General features: G+C 40.9%; 1 protein-coding gene across 1 annotated transcript in view; it reads left to right on the forward strand.

Annotated features, from left to right (window-relative positions):
• The first annotated feature begins 3,014 nt into the window (after nucleotides 1-3,014).
• The window catches only part of FGF2 (fibroblast growth factor 2), a 64,097-nt gene continuing 46,587 nt past the window's right edge, over nucleotides 3,015-20,524 (forward strand). Inside the window, exon 1 of the mRNA XM_025874039.2 lies at nucleotides 3,015-3,320. Within this exon, the coding sequence (XP_025729824.2) occupies nucleotides 3,143-3,320 (178 nt within the window). The 5' untranslated portion in view covers nucleotides 3,015-3,142. The remainder of the gene's footprint in view (nucleotides 3,321-20,524) is intronic.

The following is a 20,524-nucleotide window of genomic DNA, read 5'->3' on the forward strand; positions in this document are numbered from 1 at the left end:
TTGGAAGAATTTCTGAAGGAGTGGTGTTAATTCTTCTTTAAACATTTGGTAGAATTCACCAATGACGCCATTTGATCTTAAGCTTTTTTCTATGGGGGGTTTTATTAGTTGACATGCATTTTTTGTTGCTAGTGACACTAAAATTTTATTTTTACTGTTGTCTCTACTTGTTACTTTTTTTCTTTTTAATTTTAATTCCAGTATAGTTAACATACAGTGTTACATTTGTTTCAAGTAATAGTGACTCAACAGTTCCATACATCACCCAGTGCGAATCACAAGTTATTCCTTAATCCCCATCACCTATCGACACTAACATTTTAAAATATATTGTTTTCATTTATAATCCTTTTAGGTACATCTGAAATTTTAATCCTTGCATTGATCTTTCACAATGTTTTATATAAAATAGGTGTATACAGGTATTCCCCACTTTTTGAAAGTTCACGTTGTGCCACTTCACTTTTGTGAAAGACCTACCTTAGTACTTGTTTTAGTAACTGAAAGAAATCTGAAGATGATTTTCACTTTCACACAAAAAAGTGAAAGTTGAAGATTGCACTCTGCATTGGTTTTGCAGCAAGTCACTATAGTGGCAGTGCACACCCCAAGCAGAGATTGGCCCCGCCAGGCTCCTTCCCTGGAAACTGTACACAGGAGCTCAGCATCAAGCCGTCATAGCTTTGAGCTCTGTGAGCATCTGAGCTTTATCTCCATTTATTTTGTGCATGTATTAGCAAGATGTGTCCTAAGGTATCAGAAAAGGCTTTACAAGGTTATTTTTTCGGTCTGGGAATACCCCCAAAATTCTCCAATACCTTCGTGATAATTGCTTCTTCACTTTACATCATTTTGACTTAACAAAAGGTTTCACAGGAATGGTCTACTTTTGGATAGTGGAGGAAACCTGTAGTACTTTTGAATAGTGGAGGAAGTCTGCAAAGGGCAAGTTTCTCCTCATTACTCTTATTATTTTAAAGGATATTTACTTTTTAAAAGGTAAAATCATAACTGTCATACAGGAAAAAGTGAATATTAACATTTATATCTTATAAAATATAGAGTTGATATCTCATTAATTCATGAGGAAACCAGTAAGATGTGACAACAGGTTTGAAAAAGAATTCAATGAGCCACACATCTCAAGGCAGAAGGAATGCTGAGCTGAATTTACGAATAGATGCAGAACTAGCTTATTCCATAGGTAGAAGAGGTATATTCATCAGAGTTCTCCAGAGATAAGAACTACTAAGATATATAGATATATAGAGATGATAGAGCTATATCAGAGATTTTTATAGGATCTGGCTTACGTAGTCAACGAATGTTGAGAAGTTTCATAGTCTGCCATGAGCAAACTGGAGGACTAGAAAATCTGATGGTTTAACTCCTTCTGAGGCTGAAGGCTTGAGAACCAGGAATTTCAATGTTTGAGGGCAGGAGAAGATGGATGTCCCAGCTCAAGGAAAAAGGGAGGAATATGCCAGGTTTTAAAGCTCCAATCGCTTCATACTTCTATTTAACATTCTAGTCAGGCATCTAGAGTTAAACCCCTCGCGGAGACTTATGAACAAATGCTTTCATCTTTTGATACACTGATGTTTTGAAACCAAACATGTTCCTAAATAAAGGAACACTGTACTCTCACATCTTCCTAGAAGGTTTCCCTAACCCCAGCCTACCCCCCAAATTGAATTAGCCCTTGTCTGAAATCTTACACCACCTCATTTTATTCTTCTATGGCCTTGGCACTGTCTCCATTTGTGTTGTTCATGCTGCCGATCTTACCTTCCGCACTGTGCAGACAAGATCCTGCCTGATTGGGCATCTCCCACTGCACTTACCCAAATGCTTTGCATATAGGAGACGCTCAAGATTAAGAAATTTTCGGGATGGATATTTTGCTAATCTGTAGTACCTGGAATTTTCTACTGAAAATTACCAACGTCCAATGAACTTCAATTTCGAAGTTTGGGATTTTCAGAAAACTACGCCCCCCCCTTCAAGAAATGCCTAAAAATTTAACCAGGGCTAGTGCCAGTTTAGGAATAAGACATTATTAACCCACTTCTATCACATAAGGATTTGAGGCCTATCTTCATCTCTCCACGTTGTCTAATTCAAGTTAGGGTGGTAAAAGAAAACCTTTTTTCTTTTAGCAGTCTGGTCTGCTCCCCTCCTCTGGCCTCATTCTTTCCTTTTGTTAGTCAATGACTTCAGCCTCTGCCTTCAAGTTTAACGGTTTGTGCCCCACGCGTACCCCCTCGTCTCTTTTTGTGATTAGAGGTGTTCAAAACTTATTCTGACACAGAATCCTCCCTCATTTCCGATTCCTTTACTTCTTGGGGGTGGGAAGAGTTTCTTCGCTTTGAAACGCTGACAAGGAAAAATAATGGGAGAAAAAGTTGCACTTAAACGTTTCAAAGTTGCGTCACGGCTGGTTGCACAGCAAAGGCTCCACAGTGTGGAGGAAGACTAAACGTGGCTTGGATGGCGCAGGGCTGGGCTGGGGCGACTTCTGGGGAACGTAGCCGGGGTCGAGCCCCTAGAGCTGCGGAGGCCTCTGCGGTCGTCTGCCTAGCGGCTGGCCCTCCGCAACCTCCCCCGCCCCCGGCTGCGTTGGGCTCCCCGCCGGGCCTGATGTCGCGCGCTTGCGTGCTGCGGCCACAACTCCCGACCCAGAGGCCGGCCCCAGAAAGCCCCGAGCGAGTAGGGGGCGGTGCGCAGGAAGGGAGGAGGGCCGGGGGCGTGGGGGGGTGTGGGTGTTCGGGGGTGGAGATGTAGAAGATGTGACGCCGCGGCCCGGCGGGTGCCAGACCAGCGGACGCGGTGCCCGCGGTTGCTGCCGGATCCCAGCTAGGGCAGGCGGCCCTCTCGAGAGCGGCGGCCGCGGAGACACCCGGCCCTAAACCCCAGCTCCCGAGCCCCCCGGCGCACCGCGCACTCGGGCAGCCGGAGAGGGGAGCGGCCGAGCGGCTCGAGGCTGGGGGCCCGCGGGCGCGGCCGCGCGCTGCCGGGCGGGAGGCTGGGGGGCCGGGGCCGTGGCCGTGCCCCGGACCGGGTCAGGGGCCGGGGCCGGGGGGCGGCGGCTCCCCGCGCAGCTCCAGGGGCGCGGGCACCCCGGCAGAGCCCCGGTGGGGCCATGGCAGCCGGGAGCATCACCACGCTGCCCGCCCTGCCGGAGGACGGCGGCAGCGGCGCCTTCCCGCCCGGCCACTTCAAGGACCCCAAGCGGCTGTACTGCAAAAACGGAGGCTTCTTCCTGCGCATCCACCCCGATGGCCGAGTGGACGGGGTCCGGGAGAAGAGCGATCCTCACAGTGAGTGCTGGCCGGCTCTTCCTCCCCCATCCCATTTCCATCTCCTGTGGCTCATCTCCCCTGCCCCTCCATTCCAGCTTCTTCCTTCTCTTCACTCCGACCTTAGTGGGACGTGTGGTTTCTTTCCGCGCAGCCCTCGGCGGTTTCGGGTTCACCACTCGCCCTCTCCTCCCCCGGAGCTGCGGTGTCGGGTTAGACACTTCCCCGGGCTTCGGAGTGTGCCAGTTTCCCCTGGTAAACCAGTCCCCTGGGCCCAGAGCCGCAGGGTGCCCGGGCCCGGCCCGCGGACTCCCTTCGCGCACACAACCTGTTGCTTAGGGGATGCCCGGCGGCGGAGCGGTGAGCGGGCTCGCCGAATTGCCGCCCGGGTCCCCACCCTGAAGTTCCAATCCCTTCTGTGTTGGGGGCGCGCAGTCCCGCGGACAAAGACAGAGGGACCAAAGCTGAATTAAGTTCTCTTTATCGGAAAAACACCTTCCCAGGGTCGTGCCCCGAAACTCCGACTTGGTAGGATCCGAGCCAGCGGGCACACTGCTTTCCTCCGTCTATTTCTGTTTTTTCCCTAATTGCCGAAAGCTTTCAGAGCAAAAGATACGGACTTTGTTAATAAAGTGCGACACACTTTTGTTTTAATAGTGACAAAAGGTGCAAAAACTTTAATCTTCCTCCTGCAGTTATTAGCTTGGGGACCCTGGGCCTGTTTCCTCATACCTAAAGTGGGGGTAACGTCTACCTTGCATCAGGTTTGAGGATCAAATGAGAATTTATATAAAGTGCGCGGAGGACTCATTTCACTAGTGTACACTTTCCTGTTCTGTAAAAAACAAACAAATATATATTTGTGGCTATAGAAATAACACTGGCCTACAGTTACTGGTTCTCAAACTTGAGGGGTGCATTAGAATCACCTGGGGGGTTATAACACAATGCTGAACCTTGTCTCCCAGAGTTTGATTCCTTAGGTCTGGAGTGGGGCCTGATGATTTGCATCTCTGACAAGTTCCCAGGTGATGCTGACCTGGGACCACACTTTGAGACCAACTGGTCTATAAGGAAGAGGAGGAAAAGGGCATAAAATGGGCTGATTAACAACACTGGTGGAATCTGAAAGAGGATCAGAGTATATTTGAACGGTCATCCTGTAAGTGTAGGTGAGACCTCCTTTTTAAAAGCTGTGTGTTTGGCCTGCCTTCCTGGGTTTGAGGTGAAGGATCTGCCCAGGTGCAGAGCTTCACTCCCCAGTAGTTACCTCTTTAGCCATAGGATGCTGATGGAATGTCATTCACACCTGTGAGGTGACTGAGGCCGGGGCCAAAGCTTTGCCATCAAACCTCGGTTGTTGAATGAGAAATGTGCTTTTATATTACTTGGGTCTTTATTGATTCCAAAATAACAACAAGCAAAAGATGCAGGTCTAGTTTTTTTCAGGCCTGCCGTAATTTTTAAATTTTATCAACCACTTATATTATCCAGTAAAACTGAAAAGATACTTGTAACCCAATATATATGGGTTAGTGCTATTTCTCTATTTTAGTAACTTGAATAGGTTTCCCAAAATTAAGTTTTAAACATTGTTTGAAGTTTGTTTTGCAGTTGTCTTCTAGGCCTGCACAGCTGATTATCGTCAGGTACATATATGTCCTAAATAGTTTTGTTCTTTTCTAGTAGCACAAACTGTAATAAAAAAGGAGCATGTTCTATGACTAGAAGACAGAAGAACTCTCCTCCAGACGAGGTTCATGGTGGGGCTTCCCCTAGTCCTTTTTTAAAGACACTTCATTAATTGCAGAATCATTTCTTTTTCTTTGAAGCTTTTGATACTCTTTCCTTTAGAATAAAATGGTATAGGGGCTAGTGAGTGAGGATAATCTGAATTGCATAGCACACTACCACCCTTGTAATAACAGCTGTTAAATTTTTCTTCCCAACTATGAGTTTTTCATAATCTTCTTTTAACTCACTGGTTCTCAAAGGGCGGTGATTTTGCCCCTGCCCCTCACCCCCAACATTTGGCAAGGCCTGGAGACACTTTTGGTTTACATTTGGAATTGTGCTACTAGTACCTAGTAGGTAGAGGCCAGGGATGCTGTTAACCATCCTACAATGCCCAGGATACCTCCATTATACCCAGCAAAAAATTTCCTGACCCCAAATGTTAATTGTGCTAAGGTTGAGAGTCCTGCCAACTTGATAACTAGCTATAGACAGCATGTTGAAAGTGAAGAATAGAATACTTATCCAGATTTGTGGAAGATAGGGATTTTTAAAAAATCATCTTTTACCGGGCAATAGGCTGACAAGAATAAAAACCTTAAAATGATGATTTAGACCACGTCTGTGTAGCTCAACCTGGACATAAGTTTAAGTACAGTATATTTTTCTGGTATGTAAAAGATGTACTGATAGTTGACCAAACCAGGGCAAGACTGATGGGAAAGATACAAGAAAAAAATGATTATGGACGTGATATAACAATATCTTTGCAACCACATCTCCATTACCCAAACAAATAAGACTGACCAGAAAACGTGGAGAAAGAAAAGCAGAGTTAATGGTTGCCATAATTTCCCACTAAATTATGGCTCAGATATCCAGACCTCTTTGAAAAGTTGAAAAACCCATGGCCTTATTCCTCAAACGGTTTTGTCCAGTTGACCTGAAAATCTCTCGGAGGTTTATTACTTTGGCATTAACATTTTTTGCCCAGATGTCTTCTAAAATCCAAATACCTTTGAAAAGAACAGTTCAGTCATTATCAGATTTTAACATTTAGTGTGAGTTAAATTGTGAGTATAATCTCTTCCCCCATAGCTGACTAGGACTGGAATTTAGGGAGGGATGGTATAAATGTGGGGTGCTGGTTAGGTATGGGGGGTGTGGCTCAGGTGCTGAAAGAGAGACAGGGCAGGGAGGTGTGGGGCAGGGAGGGCAGAGGTAGAAATAAAAGGGGAGGAAGAAGATGACTGAACATCAATTTTCCAACTTCTCAGTGTTGTTGAAGGTCACTTTTGCTTCACACCTGGGTATTCTGTGTTGTTTTCACTTGAAAGGGCTGATTTTCCTCCACTTTTTTTTTATAGAATCTATAATAACTATTATATATACCATATAGCAATATATACGATTTGTTATGTTACTTGTGTTTTTAACTTAAAGTTCAAACTTGATACAGTGTCTATCTTGACAAAATGGGATTTAATAGATCTTTTGGATTTAAATAACTAGTTACAGTTTAGTTTCTCACCCCATGTGTGTCAGTTAAGATTCTTCAGTTGCAAGCAACAGAAACTAATTCTAGCTGCTTAAACAAAATCTGTTGTAAGAGTATGGGAGAGCAGGGGCACCTGGGTGGCTCAGTCAGTTGAGTGACCAGCTTTGGATTTTCATTCGCGTTGTGATCTCAGGGTCATGGGATTGAGCCCTATACATCAGGCTCTGCACTCAGCAGAGTCTGCTTGTCCCTCTTCCTCTGCTCCTCCTGCTGCACTCATGCTCGCACTCTCTAATAAGTAAATGGATAAATAAAATATTTTAAAAAAAAGGAGTATGGGGGAGCAGACAGGACCAAAGGGAAGCCTTGGAGAAGCAAAGGCAGGTAACCACTGAGACGGTCTACTCCACTGAGTGTAAGGTCCTGCTGTAGTCCTGGAGTAACTTTCTTTTGACATGAGAATTTTGATAAAAGCAAGATGTGGTGACAGAGTCTATGTTTCTCCAGTGTGTGTGCTGCTCACCCAGCTTACTTGTGGTGTCCTGGATATTTTGATTGGCCTCTTCAAATGCCCATGGGATTGTGTAACATTAAGTATATACTTTAAAGCTGTGAACCATGTAAAAACTTCAGAAGAAAGAACACTTTATCCCAAAGAGCACATACATACACCATGTACTGGAGGAGCAGTGAGTGAAATGTATGCTGCTTATGGACAGTTTAGTGTTAAATGTGTTCCAGATGCTCTTATTTAGGAAAAAATGGCGGTAGTTAGCCGTGCTGTTTCTACTCTTGGGCTTCTCCTAGGAGGTGGCGGCCTGTTTGCCATACTTCTCTGCTTCCAGGCTCCAGTGGACACTGAGACTGGGAAAGGCAGGGGGACCTGCCCGCTCCTGTGTGGAGCAGGGATGGGATCCTGGCCCGCTTGACACCCGTGCCCTTTGCCACGGCACGTATTCCATGCAATTCCAGGCATAAAAACAAGGGCTTGTGAAATTCAGAGGGAGGCGTCAGACCTTGTAGTTCACTGATCTTGTTTTATAGAGGAGAGGATTGAGGTTCAGAACAGTAACTGATGACCTGAGTTCATCTGCTGGTTTACCCATTGATCATCCTGAGTGAGCTTCTTGCCCACTTGGTCCCTTGCCTTCTCTTCCTGCCCTCCCCCAGCCTCACTGCACTCTTCCATTCAGTCCCAAGAGCACCCTCCAGGGCCCCCCCTTTGTGGGCTTCCTCCATTTCTTAGCACTGTGGCCAAGGGCGGAGTGGAGTTCTTACTAGTTCACAGGTTGCCTCTAGTTGTATTCCTTGGGTATTGGATAAAGTCACCTTTCTTCTCTTCCTTTAGGTAAATAGCACTATTGATGCAGTGATACTAGATTCTCTCCTGCCATCTTTTTTGGGTAATATCTGGCAAGTGGATGCCACGAATTTGCCTTAATAAACACAATGTTTACTGTAATGCTGTTTATGTGCAGTAAACAAATGAAGTAAGAATGTAATAGCTCATTTAATCATGGAAATCATGTAACTGCATGAAAGGACAATTCATGAGTCATAGATATTACCACACCTTAGAAGCCTTTTAAGAAGTGTTTGATGCCAAGTGACTTCAGTGTAGAAAAGGCAGTAGCCCCTTGTGACACACCCTGAGGGCTCTCCTTGTGTTTATAAAATGGCCAGTATGTAATTAGACTTTGGCAATGGTATAACAATGGTGTTCTAAGTATTCTCACTTAGATTTATGACGCCATTTTAAATGGATGGCCATGATTTTTAAGTTTAATTTGAAAATAAAACATTACAGATGTAATAAACAAAACACAAATCATTCTTTATATGTTATAATTATAAAACTGACTTTATTCATCCATGCATTGATTGTCAGAAATCACCATCTATGATACCGAGAAAGGTAATTTTTTTAGGTCTCGCATCACTGGAACTGTTATTTTTCAACCACAAGATGCCTGTACAACAGGATAATAACTACACATGTGCCATGGCCTTTGCTTGTTTTTCCAAATTCCAGTGTTTGTTGATTTTCTAAAAACCCTGATTGGGCCCCTTTGTCCTGTAGCACACATCTGTTAGAAGGCTGGCCTGGGGTAACAGTCGAAGACATGAACTGGAACAAGGCAAATCAGCACATTCAGGGCAAAAACCTGAACCCCATGACTATATTCTGCCCAAGCAAATGTATTTTGTTTTGCTCGTTTTTGAGCTGGTCATTTTCTGCACTCTGAGATCCGAGAGCTGGTCTTGTAAATGCTGTCAATGCTCAATAAATATTTAATGCTTGATTGTTTGTAAATCATTTGGAAGATTGTATCGTTAGGAAATTCAGTTGTGGCAGCATGATTTGCAGTGTTTCCTTGTTGTATCCATTGTTAGATTCGCTATTGTGTTCTCTTTTGCTATCAAACTCCTCCTCTAAGCTAGGTTATTTATAGCCCCAGAAATTTAGGGGAAGACTAAAAGTGGTGACTCCCAGGGAACCTTACCTCTTGAGCCATAGACTGGTTCTTAGAAGCCAGACTAGTCCCATTCTAAATTCCTGTAGGATATTTTTAGTTTGAAGAAATTTGGAGGACCTGGAGGCAACAGACAGCCAATATGCAGTGTTTAATTTATGTCTCATCCCAGCTGTCCTCTGTCACTCTTCCTGTGCAAGGTGACTTTTGCCCAGTGTATCCTTAATGCTTGCTTATTCATTTACAGAAATCTGTAGTGCATGTGTGATTTATTTTCAAAGGGCTACTTACTTCCCCATATTAACTTTACCCTCTAGATGGAATTATTCTGTAGAATCCTGAGGTGAAAGTTTTCCAGATTTTTAAGATATTCCAGAGATGATAAAATGAGGAGGAAGTTCCAAGTGTAATTGAACTATTGAAAGAAATGTTCCTGTTTAATTTATAATTTAATTAATTTTTTAAAAAAAATTTTTGTTTATCTGACAGAGAGAGTGAGAGAGCACAAGCAGGGGTAACAGCAGAGGCTTCCCGCTGAGCAGGGAGCCCAATGCAGGGCTCAATCCCAGGACCCCGGGATCATGACCTGAGCCAAAGGCAGCCACTTAATGACTGAGCCACCCAGGTGCCCCTCTTTAATTATTTAAATTAAGCTATACATTAATTTGTAGTTGAAATTTATAATTAAACAATAAAATGAGTCAAGAAAGAAGTGTTTGTGTTGTTTTTTCCTTAAAGGAAATTTGTACAGAGTAATAATGATCTGGCTAGATTCTCTGAATACGTTGTTCTCAGTTCCTCATTTAGGCACTTTGAGAAGATGCCAGCACCTTAGGGTAGGAACCAGGAATTCTCCATATAAATAAGCATCATAAAGCCTTAGGACCTTTTCCTCAGGAAGTGCTTACTAAACGTCAGCTGCTGATGAAAACATTTTGTGTGGACCACCCACCCTGTGTAATCACTGCTCATGGGCCCTATGCTGTAGAAAGCTTAGTTGAGGTTTCTTGTTCTCTTGGTGCAGTAATGCATACATTTAGACACTTGGTCAGTCTTTTAATGAAGATGATTATATGTAACAAAGTTATATTTGAAAAGTATTTGGGAATCTTAGAGGCTGCCTATTAACATTTCTTAGAGTAATCTGTATAGAAAGTTGAATCATTTTTCAGGATTAATAGTTTAAACTTGTTAGGAATTCTGTTTTCTTTAAGAAGTATTTTGGATTTTTTTATCATGTACTATGTGGTATAAAATTCCTTAGGTGTGCTGTGCATTATTCATTCTTTTGTGGCCAATATCCTGGAATCCTGTGCTCTCTTCTTCTACTTCATCTTCTTTTCTCTCTCTTCTTTTTTAAGATTTTATTTATTTTTGACAGAGAGAGTGTACAAGCAGGGGAAGCAGCAGGCAGAGGGAGAGGGAGAAGCAGGCTTCCCACCCCACAGGGAGCCCGATGCGGGGCTCCATCCCAGGACCCTGGGACCATGACCTGAGCTGAAGGCACGCGCTTCACGACTGAGCCGCCCAAGCGTCCCTCTTCTTTTCTCTCTTTAACTCTGGATCCTGCCCCCCCCCAAATTCTACTTAAATCATTTTGGGCCCCACCAGCCTTTCACTTCACACATGTGGCCTCATCCAATCTGTCAGCCTATTTGACAGCCTACTTGGTACTTGACACCCTACAATTTGGCACTTGATATTATTTCCTGCCTTTATCTTCTTGAGAATTCTTTGGTTCTGTTCCACCACATCAACTTGGTTTTCTCACCCATCCAACTGTCCTTTCTTCTGGTTTCTCATCTTTTTAGTCTTTTGCTTTCATATTCCCCAAGGCTCCATTTTTGGCTCTCTACTCTTCTTTCTGTTTACTCCTATTCCTTCAGCAGATCATTTATAGTCTCTGTCTCAGTCCCCGATTTCCCATCTCTGTGTTAGGACTGTGTTTCCCCTGCTTGAAGGACAGGTAAACCACCATAGTCTCAACTCAAAATGCATAAAAAAAAAGAACTTAACATCTTTTTCTGAAACTAGCATCCCTTTCTACCAAATTTCTGTTTGTAGTGAAATTATTGTTCTCATTCTCAAAGCTAGACACCTCGGAGTCTTCCCTGCCTTAGTGATTTTTCTTTGCTCTGTCTTTTGATTTCCCCTTCCCTTTACTTACCTATGACCAGACCCTATCTGACTTCCCTTTTCCAATGTAATCTATCTGCTCAATCTTATTTCCTACGATTTACCATGCATACTCTCCTGATGCTGCCAGTGCTCTTGCTTAATTATAGTCTCTCATCTGACAGACCATCACTGTTACAATGATTGGCCTTTGCTTATGTGAGCCTTGTTTTTGGAAAATCCTTTTTCCTATCAATTCCTCTCTTTCCGTTCCCACCTTTCTCTTCAAAAATCCTTTAAGACCTAGCTCAGCAATCTTCTATGTGAGACGTTCCCTACCTTCCCAGGGACAATTGTTTTTATCCGTTTTCCCCATGGTGCTTGGTACATATTCTACTTCAGAACCTGATGATTTCTGTTGTTGGACATTGTTGATGTGTTTCTCTCCAGCAGTGGGGCTGAGCTCCTCGGAGTGGGCAAGGACTGGGATGGATTTTTTTGTACCTGACCTCATTCACGGTGGCCACTCAAAGAGTGTTTGTTAAGTTCTACAGGTAGCCGACAGATCAGCCGCTGCTGCTCACTTCCGTTCTCACCGTCTCACACCCTCCTGCTCTTTGCTTTAATCCGCTGTTTCCTTGAGCTGGAAAGTCCTCTCATCCTTTTTCCTGATCCTGGTCCGAATCGTGCTTCAGGCCACCTTTCTTTCACACCATCCTGGACCATCTTTCCTTTCCCACATGCTTCTAATAGTTTGATGTGTTTTAATTTCATGTCCCCTAATGTTACTGGAAATTCCTAGTTGGGAAGGGTTTTAAAAAAAAAAAAACCAGGGGCGCCTGGGTGGCTCAGTCGTTAAGCGTCTGCCTTCAGCTCAGGTCATGGTCCCAGGGTCCTGGGATCGAGTCCCCGCATCGGGCTCCCTGCTCAGTGGGGAGTCTGCTTCTCCCTCTCCTACTCCCCCTGCTTGTGTTCCCTCTCTCTCTGTCTCTCTCTATGTCAAATACATAAATAAAATCTTTAAAAAAAAAAAGTAAATTAAAAAAAATACAGACATTACCTAGCAATCTCTTACTCTCTTTTCTTCTCTGAGGGTCTGAGACTGAATTGATTCATCCCAGATCCTTTTGGCTCCATTTGCTGAATGACTGACCAGGCTGAAGCCTATGAAGGGGTTCAATCAATATTTGTAGAACGAGCTAGAACTTTAAATAAATAAACATAAATACTTGAGTATGAGGCATGTAAAGGCGATAAATTGAATGCAGCATCGCTGTAGTTCTTTCTGCAGACACTTTTCACATTATTCAAAAGAAGAAATAATGGTAAAACATAATCATTTGTTGGGATTACTTTTTATGATGGAAGTTTTTCTTTTCAGCTATTGAATAACATCAATATTTCTCGCCAATTCCAGAACTAGTTCTAATCCTCTAAATAAGGAGTACAGATCTGACAATTCAAACTTGAATCAGAAACTTTAATCCTTAAACCTCTCTCTTGGGGTGCCCGGGTGGCTCAGTCATTAAGCAGCTGCCTTTGGCTCAGGTCATGATCCCAGGGTCCTGGGATCGAGTCCCTCATCATGCTCCCTGCTCCACGGGAAGCCTGCTTCTCCCTCTCCCACTCCCCCTGCTTGTGTACCTGCTCTCTCTCTCTCTCTCTCTCTCTGTCAAATAAATAAATAAAATTCAAAAAAAAATCCTTAAACCTCTCTCTCTCAAATCTAAGACCAGTTAATCGTTTTATAAGTTAGGATTAAGAACTATCTGGTACCATTGTTAGTATCCTCTTTGGCTGTGAGGGAATGGCACAAATAGTTTAATCCTAATGTTCAGATTTATAAGCCAAAATTCATTACCACAACTTAAAACTCTTAAAAGGACAGAAATTGTATGACAAGGTGAGTCACAGTCTTTGTGATGTGATGTCTGTAACGATGGGTGGGAGAAATTGTTGAATGACCAGTCTTACTCTACTCCTTTCTAAGCTGAATCATTTTGCAAATAGAAAACAATTCATAGGTTTTTCAGTGGTCATTCCAGAAATAGAAAATGGAAGAGAGTAACAGAATGAAATAATACCTCCATTTAAAAAATTACTTTTTGAAATGTATCAGTTGATGAACAATCTGTCTTGAATTAGAAATATAATTTATTTACTGCTTAATAACATATATCTTTTAATCTAACACCTCCAGTCCCATCTATTAATTATATTAGTTTTCTTGCCTAGATTTTTTTTTTCATTCTCCTGTGTAATTTGATCTTTCTCCTTATAGCTATTTCTAGCTTTGACTCATTTGAAGATGGTGTATGTGTGTTGGGGGAAGGTGTCATTTACTTACTGGCTCAATGGCTACTTGAATTAGATGGGGACTCAAGGAAAGAAAGTCTCTTTAATCTTGGAAATTATGATCTGGGATGGTATAATCTTGCATTTTGCACGGTTGGTCCTCTTTTGTTACTTCTTGTTAGAAACAGAAGTTTGGAGAGCCTTTCTCAGAGTCTTTAATCTTTAAATGTAAGATTAATTAACCTTATTTCCTTATCTTCTTTGGGGGTAAAGCGTTTGTCCAAAAAAATTATGTGAAAAAAGAAATACTCTGTGTTTCTAAGTTTTAGAAGTTCTTTTTACATACTTATATTTTTACATTACTCTAAACTCAATAATTTAGTAATGGGAATATAATGCAAGCAAAATTGGGAAGACAGTCTTGCTAACTGGTTTAATAGAGATACTATATGTAAAGAGGACATGTACAGTAAATGTTGGATTAAAAAATGATGAATTACAGCAACTCTTTCGGCTGGTACACGGTGGGAAAAGTGAGGCACAGATTATTTTGTGGGGAGGGTATTAAAGCCACAAAGTATTCATGGGATCTGTCCAACCTTGGCCAGATTCCTAGGGAGATTGCTGTAGTGATAGGCAGTCTCTGCACAGGGCAGGAGAGGAAGGGCCAGTTGTTTGACCTTCACCTCTATATTCCTGGGACCTTGGTATTTACAGAGTATTTTTTGAATGAATGAAATTCTTGAGCATATGCTCTATGTCAGCTGTACAAATAATATGTTTAATCTTGATTACATACAAGCTTATGAAGCACAAGTATCATTAACCTCGTTTATAGATAAGAATACAGTTTTGGTATTACCTTTTCAAAACACGATCTCTTTGTGACAACAAGTAATGAATTATAACTTCTAGACTTCTTGGTGTTTAGAATACGGATTCATGGTCAGAATTCTAGATAGACAATGTAGCAGAAATTTGAACAGAGCAATTTAAAAAAAGAATTTAAACTCTTCCCAGAGGCTTTGCCATGTCCAGCAAAGTTAAGGTTTCTGCCATCTTTTCTCCCACGATTTTATTGCATTACTTTTGTTTAGAAAATATTAGTCATTTAATATGAAACAATATCTTGGGCGCCTGGGTGGCTCAGTCAAGTGTCTGCCTTCAGCTCTGGCCATGATCCCAGGGTTCTGGGATCGAGGCCTGCATTGGGCTCCCTGCTCAGTGGGGAGTCTGTTTCTCCCTCTCCTTCTGTGGGTCCCCCTGCTTGTGCTCTCACTCTCTTTCTCACAAATAAATTAAGTCTTTAAAAAAAATAAAACAATTCCTTAAAATTTAGGGATTATTTTCTGAAGAACTCAAAGATTTTTAAATGCACGTACAAAAATAGACTAGGACATAATTAAAGGTAAATACTATATAAGGATGTAATGAACCTTGGGGCACTTGGGTGGCTCAGATGGCTAAGTGTCTACATTTGGCTCAGGTCACGATCCCAGGGTCCTGGGATCGAGGCCCACATTGGACTCCCTGCTCCACGGGAAGCCTGCTTCTCTCTCTCCTACTGCCCCTGCTTGCGTTCCCTCTCTCACTGTCTCTCTCTGTCAAATAAATAAATAAAATCTTTAAAAAAAAATAAATAAAAGTTAGTTCCTTTCAAAGAAATTTGAGATAGGCTCACTATTTAAGAACATGTGGTATAAGACTAAAAACCAACCCCCCAAAAGCAGTTATAGTTGGACCGACCTATTTTATTTTAATCTTCCATTTCATTTAAAAACTTCTTTTAATCTGGTCCATCAGTAATTTTTTGGTGTCTGCTATGTGGAGAAATAAACACCAAGACTGACAAAGACATGTCAAGAAAGCACTTAACCAGACACATCCAGAAATGTGTCTAAAATTAAACAACTCTTTCCTTGAAATCACTTGCCCCCCTTCTCCGACTCCCCAATATTTTTAGACAGTATCACCATCTTTCTTGCCAGCCGGGCCCATCTCTTGGAGCAAATGTGTACTCTTCATCTTCCTCAGTGCTCACATCCTTTTCTCAAGCCCTGTGCATTTCAGTTATGCAATGTCTTCCACACTTGGGCTGGTCTCCGCACCCTTGCCACAGCTGCCCTGGTTCTGTCCCTGACTGTTGCAACTGCCTGCCAACCCATCCCATCTGTATGAGTCTGCTAGGGCTGCCATAACGAAATACCATGGACTGGGTGGCTCAAGCAACAGAAATTTATTTTCTCATAGTTCTGGAGGCTACAAGTCCAAGATCAAGGTGTCTGTAGGTTTCTTGTCTTCTGAGGATCCTCCTTGGTTAGCGGATGGCTGCCTTCTTGCTGCTTCTTCACTTGGTCATCCTTCTGTGCACACACAAAGTTCGTCTTATAAAAGACACCAGTCAGGTTGGGTTAGGGCCCTCTCTAATGACCTCGTTTTAACTTAACCACCTCTCTAGTAGCCTGGTTTCCAAATACAGTCATTTTCTGAGGTAGTGGGAGTTAGGGCTTAAACATATGAATTTGGGGGGCAGTGAGATATAATTCAGGCAGAGTAATCTTTCTGAAGACCAGCTCTGATCATGTTATTCCTCTCCTCTGTGAAACATATGGACTTAAAAGGGTCCAACCCCTGGTACACACGTTACTTACAGATGTGGGAACTGTTGAAAGTCTGTAAGAATCATAGAGAATAGGAAATTTACCAGCAGATGGGTAGTTGTCATAGATATCAAAAAGTGGAATAAAGATGTTTTCTGGAAACTAGAGACAGGTAGTAAGCTTAATGTAGGTCCTTGTTAAAAAAAAAATCCCAAGAGGCTTAAGAATACTGAGAAAAAACAATAAGTAGTATATAGGGTAAAATAACAGAAGAATAGTAACATGCATAAGCTTGATATGTTGATTTCAGTGGGCTATGTGACCTATTTTTTTTTCAGGTTTTATATTTATACTGTTTTTTTTTAAGTATTTTAATTCCAGTAACATACATTGTTATAATATTTTCAGGTGTACAATATAGTGATTCAGCACTTCCATACATCACCCTGTGCTCATTATGACAAGTGCACTCCTTCCTTAATCCCCATCACCTATTTCACCATCCCTCACCCACCTCCCCTCTGGTGACCATCAGTTTGTTCTCTACAGTTAGAGTCTGTTTCTTGATTTGTCTCTCTCCTTTTTCCCCCTTTCTTGTTTGTTTTATTTCTTAAATTCCACATATGAATGAAATCATACAGTATTTGTCTTTCTCTGACTCAATTCTCTTAGCATTATACTCGAGCTCCATCCATGGTTGCAAACAGCAAGATTTCATTCATTTTTATGGCTGAATAATATTCCATTGTGTGTGTACACACACATACACACACACACACACACACACACACACCATATTTTCTTTATCAGTCCATCAACTGATGGACACTTGAGCTGCTTCCATATCTTGGCTAATGTAAATAATGCTGCTGTAAACATAGGGGTGCATATATCCCTTTGAATTAGTGTTTTATATTCTTCTGTAAATATCCAGTAGTGGAATTACTTGATCAGGTGGTAATTCTATTTTTAACTTTTGGAGAAACCTCCATACTGTTTTCCACAGTGGCTGTACCAGCTTGCATTCCCAGCAACAGCATGAGTGTTCCTTTTTCTCCACATCCACGCCACCTTCTGTTGTTTCTTGTGTTTTTTAATTTTAGCCATTCTGACAGGTATGAGGTGATATCTCATTGTGGTTTTGATTTGCATTTCCCTGATGATAAGTGATGATGAGAATCTTCATGTATCTGTTGGCCATCTGTATGTCTTTGGAGAAATGTCTATTTATGTCTTATGTCCATTTTTTAATTGGATGATTTGTGGGTATTGAGTTATAGAAGTTCTTTTGTATAAGTATATTTTGGATACTAACGCTTTATCAGCTGTGTCATTGTAAATATCTTCTATTCTGTAGATTGCCTTTTACTTTTGTTGATTGTTTCCTTCACTGTGCAGAAGCTTTTTATTTTGATGTAGTCCCAATAGTTTATTTTTGCTTTTGTGTCCTTTGCCTCAGGAGATAAATCTAGAAAAGTTGCTATATCTGATGTCAAAGAAGTTATTCCCTATGTTCTCTTCTAGGATTTTTATGGTTTCAGGTTTCACGTTTAGGTCTTTCATCCGTTTTGAATTTATTTTTTGTGTATGGTGTAAGAAAGTGGTCCAGTTTCATTTTTTGTATGTTGCTATCCAGTTTTCCCAACATTATTTGTTGAAGAGACGGTCTTTTTTCCCACTGGATGTTCTGTCCTGCTTTGTTAAAGATTAATTGACTGAGGGTTCTAGAGGGTAGGGGGGTGGGGGGATGGGTTAGCCTGGTGATGGGTATTGAGGAGGGCACGTTTTGCATGGTGCACTGGGTGTTATGAACAAACAATGAATCATGGAACACTGCATCAAAAACTAATGATGTAATATATGGTGATTAACATAACAATAAAAAAAATTTAAAAAAAAAAGATTAATTGACTGTATAATTGTGGGTTTATTTCTGCGTTTTCTATTCTGTTTGACTGATGTATGTATCTGTTTTTGTGCCAGTACTGTACTGTTTTGATTATTACAGCATTGTAATAGAACTTGAAGTTCAGAATCGTGATACCTCTGGTTTTGCTTTTTTTTTTTTCTTCAAGATTGCTTTGGCTATTTGGGGTATTTTGTAGTTCCATACAAATTATAGGATTGTTTGTTTTGGTTCTGTGAAAAATGCTGTTGGTATTTTGATATGGATTGCATTAAATGTATAGATTACTTTGGGTAATATGGACATTTTAACAATATTCTTCCATTCAGTGAGCATGTATTGTCTTCCCATTTCTTTATGTCATCTTTAACTTCTTTCATCAGTGTTTTTTAGTTTTCAGAGTACAGGTCTTTCACCTCTTTGGTTAGGTTTATTTCTAGGTATCTTATTATTTTGGGTACAATTGTAAATGGGATTGTTTTCTTAATTTCTCTTTTTGCTTCTTCATTATTGGCATATAGAAATGCAACAGATTTCTGTACATTGATTTTTGTATCCTGCAACTTTACTGAATTCGTTTATCAGTTTTAGCAGTTTTTTGGTGGAGTCTTTAGGATTTTCAATATACAGTATCACATCATCTGCCAGTAGTGGAAGTTTTACTTCTTCCTTATGGATTTGGATGCCTTTTATTTCTTTCTGTTGTCTGACTGCTGTGACTAGGACTTCCAATACTATGAGAGTGGACGTCCTTGTCTTGTTGCTGACCTTAGGGAAAAAGCTCTCAGTTTTTCCCCATTGACAATGATGTTAGCTGTGGGTTTTTTATATGTGGCCTTTATTATGTTGAGGTATGTTCCCTCTAACCTACTTTTTTGAGGGTTTTCCTCATGAATGGATGTTGTACTTTGTTAAATGCTTTTTCTATGTCTATTGAAATAATCATATGGTTCTTTTCTTTTATTGGTATGACGTATCATATTGATCAATTTGCAGATATTGAACCACCCTTGCAACCCAGTAATATATTCTACTTGATCATGGTGAATGATTTTTTTAAGGTATTGTTGAATTTGGTTGGCTAGTATTTTCTAGAGAATTTTTGCATCTGTATTCATCAGGGATATTGGCCTGTAGTTCTCTTTTTTAGTGGTGTCTTTATCTGGCTTTGGAATCAGGGTAATTCTGGCCTCGTAGAATAAATTTGGAAGTTTTCTATTTTTTGGAATAGCTTAAGAATAGGTATTAATTCTTCTTTAAATATTTGGTAGAATTCCCCTGGGAAGCCATCTGTTCCTGGACTTTTGTTTGTTGGGAGTTTTTTTTATTACTGACTCATTTTCTTTCCTGGTTATCAATCTGTTCAAATTTTCTATTTCTTCCTGTTTCAGGTTTGGTAGTTTATATGTTTCTAGGACTTTATCCATCTCTTCTTGGTTGTACAATTTGTTAGCATATAGTTTTTCGTAATATTCTCTTATGATTGCATTCCTGGAGTGTTTGTTGTTATCTCTCCTCTCTCATTTGTAATTTTATTTGAGTCCTTTCTCTGTTTTTCATGGTAAATCTGTCTAGGGGTTTATAAATTTTATTTATTTTTCTCAAAAAAACAGCTCCTGGTTTATTCATCTGTTCTATTATTTTTTTAATTTCTATATCATTTCTTTTTTTTTTTTTAAAGATTTTATTTATTTATTTGACAGAGAGAGAGGCAGCAAGAGAGGGAACACAAGCAGGGGGAGTGAGAGAGGGAGAAGCAGGCTTCCCGCAGAGCAGGGAGTCTGATGCGGGGCTCGATCCCAGGATCCTGGGATCATGACCTGAGCCGAAGGCAGACGCTTAACGGCTGAGCCACCCAGGCGCCCCTATATCATTTATTTCTGCTCTGATCTTTATTCCTTCCTTCTGCTGGTATTAGTTTTTTTTTTTTTCTTTTTTCTTTTTATGGCTCCCTTAGGTATTAGGTTAGGTTGTCTATTTGGATTTTTCTTGCTTCTTGAGGTAGGCCTATATTTCTATAAACTTGCCTCATAGAACTGCTTTTGCTGCATCCCAGCCATTTTAGATTGTTGTGTTTTCATTTTCATTTGTTTCCATGAACTGTTTTGTTTCTTCTTTATTTCCTGGTTGACCCATTTATTGTTTGGTAGCATGTTATTTAACCTCCATGTATATGTGGTCTTTCCAGATTTTTTTCTTGTGGTTGACTTCTTGTAGTGGTTAGAAAATATGCATGGTATGATTTCAATCTTCTTGAATTTGTTGAGACTTGTTTTATGGGCAAGTGTTCCATGTATACTTGAAAAGAATGTGTATTCTGCTGTTTTAGGATGGAATGTTCTAAATGTATCTGTTAAATTCTTCTGGTTCAGGGTGTCATTCAAAGCAATTGTTTCCTTGATTTTCTGTTTAGATGTTCTGTGTATTGATATAAGTGGGATATTAAAGTCCCCTACTCTTATTGTATTATTATCGATTAGATCCTTTATGTTTGTTTTTAATTGTTTTATGTGTTTGGGTGCTCCTGTGTTGGGTGCATAAATATTTACAATTTTTGTACCTTGTTGGATTGTCCTCTATTATTATATAGTGTCCTTCCTTGT

This window comes from Callorhinus ursinus, unplaced genomic scaffold (genome assembly GCF_003265705.2).
Source record: "Callorhinus ursinus isolate GAN/ISIS: 27379988/994484 unplaced genomic scaffold, GSC_fseal_2.0 scaffold4, whole genome shotgun sequence".
NCBI lineage: Eukaryota > Metazoa > Chordata > Mammalia > Carnivora > Otariidae > Callorhinus > Callorhinus ursinus.